Source organism: Echinops telfairi, unplaced genomic scaffold (genome assembly GCF_000313985.2).
Source record: "Echinops telfairi isolate 266 unplaced genomic scaffold, ASM31398v2 ScPeMD7_2565;HRSCAF=3150, whole genome shotgun sequence".
Classification (NCBI taxonomy): Eukaryota; Metazoa; Chordata; class Mammalia; order Afrosoricida; family Tenrecidae; genus Echinops; species Echinops telfairi.
This window is the reverse complement of record NW_022106463.1, coordinates 9,044,091-9,052,859: the sequence shown is the minus strand read 5'-3', so window position 1 is coordinate 9,052,859 and position 8,769 is coordinate 9,044,091. Positions and strand designations below refer to the sequence as shown.

The following is an 8,769-nucleotide window of genomic DNA, read 5'->3' as shown; positions in this document are numbered from 1 at the left end:
CACCCACTTTTCGGTTGTCTGTCCCCCAGGGAGGAAGTCACATATAGTTCCCTGTAATCGGTTCCCTCCTTCCTACCCATTCTCCCTTTACCCTCCCTGTTTCGCCACTCACACCACTGGTCCCGTAGGGCTCATCTGCCCTGGATTCCCTGGATTTTCAGCTCCCACCTGTACAAGTGTACATCCTCTGGTCTAGCCAAGGGCAATTCTATCCTGTCCTGCAGGGTCCCAGGGTCAGAACTGATGTGGGTCACTACTTAAAACTGATTCCCTCTGGCTCCCTGACATCATGTGAGGCCACTGCTTTGTCTCCTTGCCCATCCCTTGTTCTGCCCCATCCCATTTCCACCATCCTGGAGTTGATCTCCAACTCTCAGTGACCCCACAGGACAAGGTGGCACTGCCCCTGTGGGTTTCTGAGGCTGTCAATCCTTGTGGGAGCAGTCTCATCTGTTTCCCGTGGAGCAGCTGGTGGGTTTGGACTGCTGGTGGGTTAGCAACCCAGGGCTAAATGTACTGCACCATATAGGTACCACACGCGCTCATCTTTCTCCCTCAGAGCGGCTGGTGGTTTCAAACCGCTGACTTTGCGGTTAGCAGCCCAGGGTGTAACCACTACGCCGCAGGGCTCCCCACACAGGTACAATTCCTATAAAAACCCAAACCCACTGAGTCAATGCCAACTCACAGGGACCCTACAGGGCAGGTAGACCTATCCCTGTGGGTTTCTGAGATTGTCACTCTGTACGAGAGTAAACAGCCTCATCTTTCTCCCTTGGAGTAGCTGGTGGGCTTGAACTGCTGGTGGGTTAGCAACCCAGTACTGAATGTGCCGCATCACAGGTACAATACCTGCACACACCAAGTCTCCTGTCATCAAGTCAAGTCTGACTCAGCGACCCTATAGGACAGAGCAGAACTGCCCCAGACTGTAAATCTGTACAGCAGGGAAAAGCCCCATCCTTCCCCCAGAGAGCGGCTGGAGGTTTGGAACTGCTGACCTTGTGGTTAACAGCCCAATGCTTAACCCAAGGTGCCACCAGGGCTCCTTCCCGGGCCCCTCCGTGCAGGGCAAGGACAGAGCTCCTGCTCGCACCCCAAGCCTGCGCCACGCCTCACGGCCGCTTCAGGCAGCCTACAGGCCTGTGTCAAGTCTCGGAAGACCAACCTGCAAGCTCCCATCTCCCTCCCCTTCATCGTCCTTGGGCCTTACATTATAAATCAACTCCGGAGCGCAATTAATGATGCCCAATTAAAGAGCAGATTAAGGGCCACGCATCCAGGAAGCACCGCGGGGAGGTTAATGAGAATGTTATTTCAACATGGAAATTGACCCGGAACTTTGTTACCAAAATCCTGAAACATTAATTATCCACACTCTTGGTGAGGCCCCCCGCGGTGAAGAAGGTCTTTCTTCTACGCTTTTGATCACACCTCGGGAGGAAATCAGTTCCACACAAGGAAGGAATCCTGTCTTTTTTCACTCTTCTTCTTTTTGGGGTGAAACTCCAGTTTCCTTTTTCTTTTCTCCTTTATAAGAAGGGTACCCTAACATATTTATCTTACGAATCCTTAAATGCACACGTATGTATTATTTAGAGTGTCATGCCTCATGCGTGAGGAAGGGGGCCTGGTGGTCAGTAGTTTGAACCCACCCACTGCTCCCCAGGAGAAAGGTGAGGCTTTCTGCTCCTACAAAGATCCGCAGGCTTGGGAACCACAGGGGCCGTTCACTCTGCCCCACGGGGTCACTGTGAGTCAGGATGCGCTCCACTGGGGATTGGAGCTCAGCTGGAAATCAGCTGGAGCATTTTAAGGAATAAATACCAAAACCCAAACCAAATGGTTGAGTCACTTCTGACTCATAGCCACCCTGCAGGACAGGGCACAACTGCCCCTGCGGGTTTCCGAGGCCGTAAATGTTCACAGAAGCAGACAGCCTCGTCTTTCTCTCACGGAGTGGCTGCGGGGGTTTGAACCACTAACCTTGTGGCTAGCATACCCCACCCCCACCCAGCCCACTGCAAACTGAGTCTGACTCATAACGACCCCATCGAGGGCTTGCAAGGCTGCAAATCTTTTCTCTTTTCCATCTTTACTTTTTAGCTGTCATCAGCCGGGTGTGTAGCCCACGGCCCTACCATGGCTCCTTGGACTCCTAGCAGAAACCAACCCGTTTCCCTCAATCCAATCCGGTCTTACAGTGACCCTTCACAGGGCTGCAGGGGCTGGCAGTCTTTAGGAAAGTAGACGGGCTCCCCAGGGGCAGCGGATGGCTTCGAACTACCTACCTTGCAGTTAGCAGCCCCACCTTAACCCAACAGCCCCAAGCTGAGCACCACTCTCCCTCACTGCCAAAGCGATGATTCTGACTCATGGCAATGGTACAGGTCTGGGTAGAACTGCTTCTGTAGGTTCTCAGAGTGTCACTTTTTTTTTTAACAGTTTTATTGGGATATCAGTCACCTATCATGCATTTCAATAGTTCTGCCATTTTAGGAAGAGTTGTACAATCATCATCGCCACAATCAATTCCTCAGCATTTTCTTCTTCTCTATTCTTATCAGCTCCCCATTTCCCCCCAACCTCCCCTGCCACACCCCCAAGAAACCATCAATCCAGTTACTGTCTCTATAGATTTACCTATCCTGGATTTCGTCTACAGAAAACATACCCCCACCCCCACCCCCACCAGCCTAACACTCTTTAAAGGAGCTGAAAGCCCCATCTGCTTCCTTGGAGCAGCTGGTGGGCTCAAACTGCTGACCCTGCGGGTAGCAGCCCAAAGCATAACCCACTGCACCACGAGGGTGCCGACACCCAGCTAAAGAATCTCTAACGAACAAGCACAAGGACGAGGAGAGGTTCTCCTAATCTAAATAAAAGTACCCTCTACGACCAGGAGCGGGTCCCGAAACATGCGTGTGTGACGACAGACGTGTTGCCGCAGACCCCAGAGCCCCTCGGTACCTGGCGGAGCTCTGCTGCCTGCTGGAGCAGGTCCTCCTTCAGCCGCTGGGCGCGCGCCGCGTGAAAGGTGTGGCCTTGACTCTGGACGACGAACAGGACTCTGTGCAGGTCTGGAAAACAACCAGCACAAGGCGTTGGCGCCAGCCCTTGAAAACCAGGAAGATGCAACCGCTGCGGGGCAAGCCTTCAGGCGGCAAACACGGGAGAGGGGAGAGCTGTCCCTGGGGTTCAGACTGTCCCCAAGCGTCAGATCTTTGTGGAGCCACTGCCTGCAGGATTCGAACTGCCGACCCTCTGTGTCAGCAGCCCAGAGCTTCCCCAAGGCGTCAACAGGGCCCTTTCTGCGTGCAGACACAGAGGGGCCACATCGGGGATGAGGGGTGCTGATCCCCAAAGCCTCAGGACCCAGAATGAGAACAGTGGTTCTTGCAGGAAAGTGGGAGCCAATAACCACGGTCTGTGAATGACAAAGATGTCCTAAAATGGACTGTGGCGATGGATGACTGCACAATCCCTTCTAGTATATGCAGACCATTGCAGTCTGGTACAAGAATGAGCTGTCAATAAGCCTTTTCACAAGAGTTTACTGGGGCCTCAGCACCGTACGGCACTGAGTCTTGGTAAAAGTGCTACGGAAGTGTGGCCATGATACACTTAAAAGATCAAGGGGGCTATTTTAGTAAAAAAATAAAATAAATCAGAGCCACTACTTACCTACGCCATTTTTTCTCGAGAGTCCACTTTTCTCCAAACGCTACATATTGAATAAAAGAGACAAAGAAAGACAGATCTGGTCACGTCACTGAGCTAGCAAGGCGCTTCCTATTGTCCCAAGTGACCATGACGTCCTCTCCCATCTGGTGGGCGGCCCTCGACTGCCCACCTCCCAGCATCTCCAAGCTGACTGTCTTCTCTGGCAGAAACCTGGCAGTGGGCACGTAACACCCGCCCCTGGGCCTGCGCCTGTGCCCATCAGGGAGCAACTCTCCGATGGTCTCTCCAGCCGAGCGCAAAGTGCCAGCAGCTGAGTGCGTCCCCTGCATTGTCGGCTCTGGCACACTCACAGACTTTTCTCCCTGATTGCCCCTTTCCGCGTCCAACAGCCTTCAGCGGTAATTACGACAATTGCATGGTGGTGTCTGTCTGTCACTCTCCTTCCCGATCAACAGGGAGAGATGCAGTTGTAACCTTTTACCAACAAGGTCAGCAAGAGCTTCAAAGCCAGCACACAGCCACGCACAGATGTGTCCTCTTGGGATGCCAAAGATGTCATGACCATGGGCAGGGTCTGGGACAGGGACAGGGACAGGGCAGGGAGAGCAAGCTAGACACAGGGAACCGTCTACCTTGGTGGTGGTGCTGTTGGTGGTCGGTGCCACGGAGTCAGTGCATTGACGCATCGCGACTCGGTGACAGCAGCACACTGCCCGGGCCCGCACCCCCCTCACAATCAATGCAATGAATGAACCCGTGGCAGTCCGTCAGCAGACTGAAACCACCAGCCACTTCGCAGGAGAACGATGAGGCTTCCTGCTCCCCTAAAGAGTGATGGCCTCGGAAGCCGCCAGGTACGGTTCTCCGTGGTCCTACAGCGTCAGTGTGAGTCAGCATCAACTAGACGGCAGGGAGTCTGGTTAGGGTGTTTCTACCGGACCAAGCATGATGTCCTTCTCTGGAGACTAGCCCCTCCAGGTAGCACGGCCAGAGCAGGTGAAAAGAAGCCTCTCCCTCCTTGCTTCTAAGAAGCATTCTGCTTGTACCTCTTCCAAGACAGGTGTTTATTCTTCTAGGTATATTCTAAGGCATATGCAACACTCCACCAACACTGTAGCTCAAAAGCATCAGCTCTTCTTTGGCCTTCCTGATTCATTGACCGGCTTAGCCTGTGCACGCGGACACTGAAAACCCCAACATCTGGCTCAGGCGTACCTCCCAGTGACATCTTTGCTCCTTGACATTTTGAAGAACTCTTGTGCTGCAGATGCCCCAGTGCAGTCAGGCCACTGATTGCCTGACGACCATTGGCACATGTACTGAGTGTGGGTCCGTGTAAAACCTTCGAAAATGTCCACATTTTCTTCATTCGTCGTCTTGTCGCTGACCCGTCCAGTTGCGCGGACCTTTGTTTCCTTCGCTGCTCAAGTGGAGTCCACATGGAAAGGCTGCAGTCTTTGATCTTCATCCTTGAGTCCCTTAACTTGCCCCAAGCCACCTGTGCCACCTGCCTACCACGGGCTGTCGGTCAGCCTCGCCCCGATCCTGATGCTGCCTTCTTCTGCATGCAGCCTGGCTTCTGGGATGATTTGCTCGGCAGCGTCCAGATTGAATAAGGATGGTAAAAGGATGCAAGCCTGTCACACACCCCTTCGCCGATGTGAGGGCACTCTGTTCGATGTGCAGGCTCCACATCGGCACAGCGGGGTGCTCTGGATTCCCATTGTTTGCCACGTGATCCGTGATCTGTTATGATCCGCGCAGCCAAAGGCCCTTGCGTGGTCCAGGTGCACTACGATGATGGCCTCCTCTCTCCTGAGACCAGAAGAACTAGATGGTCCCCAGCCACCATGACGGACGGTTCTGATCAGGGCTTAGCTTGCTAGAATGAGAGAAAAATGTGGAACAGAACTTCCAATTCCTTTAAGGAATCAAAAACAGAAACAAACTTAGCAGACTGGTGGAGCATGGAGAAGTCCCCGAGACAACTGCCCAGAAACACTCTTCAGACCTGGAACCCAAACTGACCTGTGCAGCTAAATAACTAACGGCCTCAACGAAACAACGAACAGCACCTGTACACGGCTCAAAGGTCTGCCAGGACTTTGAACCTACCACGGGAAGGCAAGCGGGCAGGATACTACCTGCAAGGGAACAGACCTTCAGAATGACAATCTCAAGAATGTGCAGCCATTGTAAAGAACCCCCATCAACGTCACTGAACAATTTTGTGCAGAAGTTGTTGAACGGGAACGTCAACTGTGGTGTTTGTCTTCCTCAAAAAAACCACTCGTGTTTTTTTTTTCAGAGTAGGGTGTACAACACAAGTTCTCGTCTATCTCGCCTTGAGTAAGAGGAAAGGTTCTCTTTAATCTGGCAACAAACGGATATGTCTGAATCGTTGAACATGAAGCTGGTGATGTGTACCACCAGCCTTCACCCAACTCACCACAAAACGCTGGGGGGAAAAGAGCAAGTAGGCGGAAGGGCAAAGACATCGGAAGGTGGTGGGGTGCAGGCTGAGCCGCTTCGACACACTGGGCCACCACCCCAACTTCTGACCTGGTGTCCTTGTGGCATCAAAGAGGAGCCCCCAAGGCCGCATCTCAGTAGGAGCCATTCTGCAGGCAGCGCCTGCTCAGATCAGCAGACACGACAGCAAGGAGCCGGTGAGCCACGACCAACGGCTCAATGTGTAAACCGTACAAGTAAGACGCTCCGGGGACGGCCGGGGCAGGTGAACGGGAAGTGACAGCAAAAATGGTCTTCGGTCATTGCCCCGTGGGCTGAGCAACATTAGAGCACATGATCGGCCCCACAGAACACGTCCAGCTCCGCCTCCGCCTGCCCTGGTGAGAAGACAGACTCTGGCTGCGTGCACGGTCTCTGCAGGCCCCTGGGTCTCAGTGTCCTTACAAAGCACCATGTGCTGCCTGGCTGGGTTTCCAGGCCAACTGGACCGCCCCTCAGAGGGACAATGATGTCTTCTCGGTCAGCAAAAGGCACATCCAAGTCACCAGCCGACACAGCTTGTCGTTTTTTGAAGAGCAAGGTTCAGAGGCTCCTCTGAGATGTGCCTTTTGTCCCCCTTTCTCTGTTTTAACGTCTTCTTCCAATGTCAGTTATAATTTCCATGCATTTACAGCTGTCATTTCTTTTTATCGCTGTATGGGGGGCTCTGACAGCTTGGAGGGTCACAGAGCCCATCACCGGTGGATGCACACACTGTTCCACACATCCACGGCCGTCCCCACAACGACCGTCCCTCCTCTCACGGCCTCCCTGTGATTCCGGTCTCTGCTCCTGCTCCTCTCTGGACCCTACGGGACGTCATCCTGGTCTATCCTGCCCTTCGGATCGAAAGCGGTTCATGATTCTAAAGTGTGCGTGCCCCCTGAGGTGATTAGTCCTTTTACAGCCTCAAACCCACTGACAGACATTCAGTCCGTTTCAACTCACAGCGGTTCTGTGCATGGCTTCTGCACGGGAGCAGATGGCCTCAACTTCTCCCTGAGAGAGGCGTCTGCCTCAGTGGGGTGCTGAGCCCCTAGGCCTACATTGTATAGAACACAATTATTATTAATAAGCCTCAAAGCTCACTCACTGCCATTGCGTTCAGTGCTGACTCACGGCGCCCCCCGTGGGTCCCCTCACCATCCTGGAGTCAGTGTGACTCACAGCGCCCCCCGTGGGTCCCCTCACTGTGGAGTCGGTGTGACTCAGAGCATTCAAACTCTATGTTGACCAACATGTCTTTAATTCATGGGGGGAAGAAAAACTTCTAGTAACAATTCGAGGATGAAACTACTGTAATTCCCGACACAGAAAATAGGAAATGAGGGACAGGCCATTAGAGTTCGTACCTGAGATGGCTCAGCCTCTTGCTTTGCAGCTTCAAGAACCAGTGTGGAAGCTGGGGGCGGGGGAGAGAGAAACACATTTTTTACATTAAAATTAGCAACTCAGATACCTCCTCACACCCAATGGTTTGGCTTAGAGGGAGAAGAGATTCAGCACCTGGCTGGTCATTAAGCAGCTGCGTGGCTGCAAACCGGTACTTCCGGGCGCCTGCCGCCCCAGACCTGCGATTCGCCATCAGTGTGGGGCTCACGGGCCGAGCCGCCAAGCCAGAGAAACGTGACATGGATGCACACTGGCTATGGGGCTCACAGCTGGCGTGCCTGCCAGGGAACGGAGTGTGACCAGGTTCGGGACAGACCTGGGCTCCAACATCTTTCAGAAGGAGCTCTCAGACCTGTCTTCCACAGGACCCTGCGATCAGCTTCCAACTGGCCACCCAAGGATTCCAGATGATTGTGCTAAAACCAAACACCAAGCTCACAGCCACCGCGTTGCCTGACACTACAGGATGAGGCGGAACTGCCCTGGGAGGCTCTGAGACTGTAACTCTGTAGGGAGCAGAAAGCCTCGTCTTTCTTCCACGCGGTAGCCGGTGGTTTGGAACTGCCGATTTCATGGTGAGCGGCCCAACTGGCAACCGTGACACTGCCAGGCTGAAAAGGTGGTACCAGGGCTGAGTGCAGGCTGGACCGGGGCGTGGTATGCTCCATGGTCTCCATGCATCGAGTAAGGAAGGCGGAGAAGAATCATTGCGTGGGAGGATGTGGCTGGTGAAGAAAGTTCAAAGTACCATGACCGTCACAAGAACTAGAGGCAAAGATGGTGGACCTTGACCCAGGTACTCTGGATGTGTTGTGAGGAGCCCGGTCCCTGGAGAAGGACATCGGGCTTGGTAAAGCGAAGGGGCAGCGGAAGAGAAGACGGTCCCTGACGAGAGAGATGGACACAATGGCTACAGCGACAGACTCGGGCATGGGAACCATGGTGAGGTGGCGCAGGACCGGGCCCTGTTCTGTTCTGTTGTGCCTGGGGGCACTGTGGATCTGAACCACCTTGATGGCACCCCACAGTATATATAGAGGGACAACTTCATCTTTTAATGTACGTTCCCTTCTGGTGAGCACCGTGCTGGTGGCGGTGGTATAGGTGGAGGTGGTAGAAGAGGTGGTAGAGGTGTGGAGGTAGTGGAGGTGGAGGTGGAGGTGGAGGTGGAGGTGGTGGTGG

The 8,769-nt window shown here is 53.7% G+C and overlaps 1 protein-coding gene across 1 annotated transcript in view; it reads right to left on the bottom strand.

The window, feature by feature from the left end:
• Positions 1-8,769, bottom strand: part of B3GLCT (beta 3-glucosyltransferase) — a 67,245-nt gene that overhangs the window by 51,035 nt on the left and 7,441 nt on the right. Inside the window, exons 2-4 of the mRNA XM_045294061.1 lie at positions 7,548-7,597; positions 3,685-3,724; positions 2,971-3,080 (exon numbers count right to left, since the gene is read on the bottom strand). Of these exons, the coding sequence (XP_045149996.1) occupies positions 2,971-3,080; positions 3,685-3,724; positions 7,548-7,597 (200 nt within the window). The remainder of the gene's footprint in view (positions 1-2,970; positions 3,081-3,684; positions 3,725-7,547; positions 7,598-8,769) is intronic.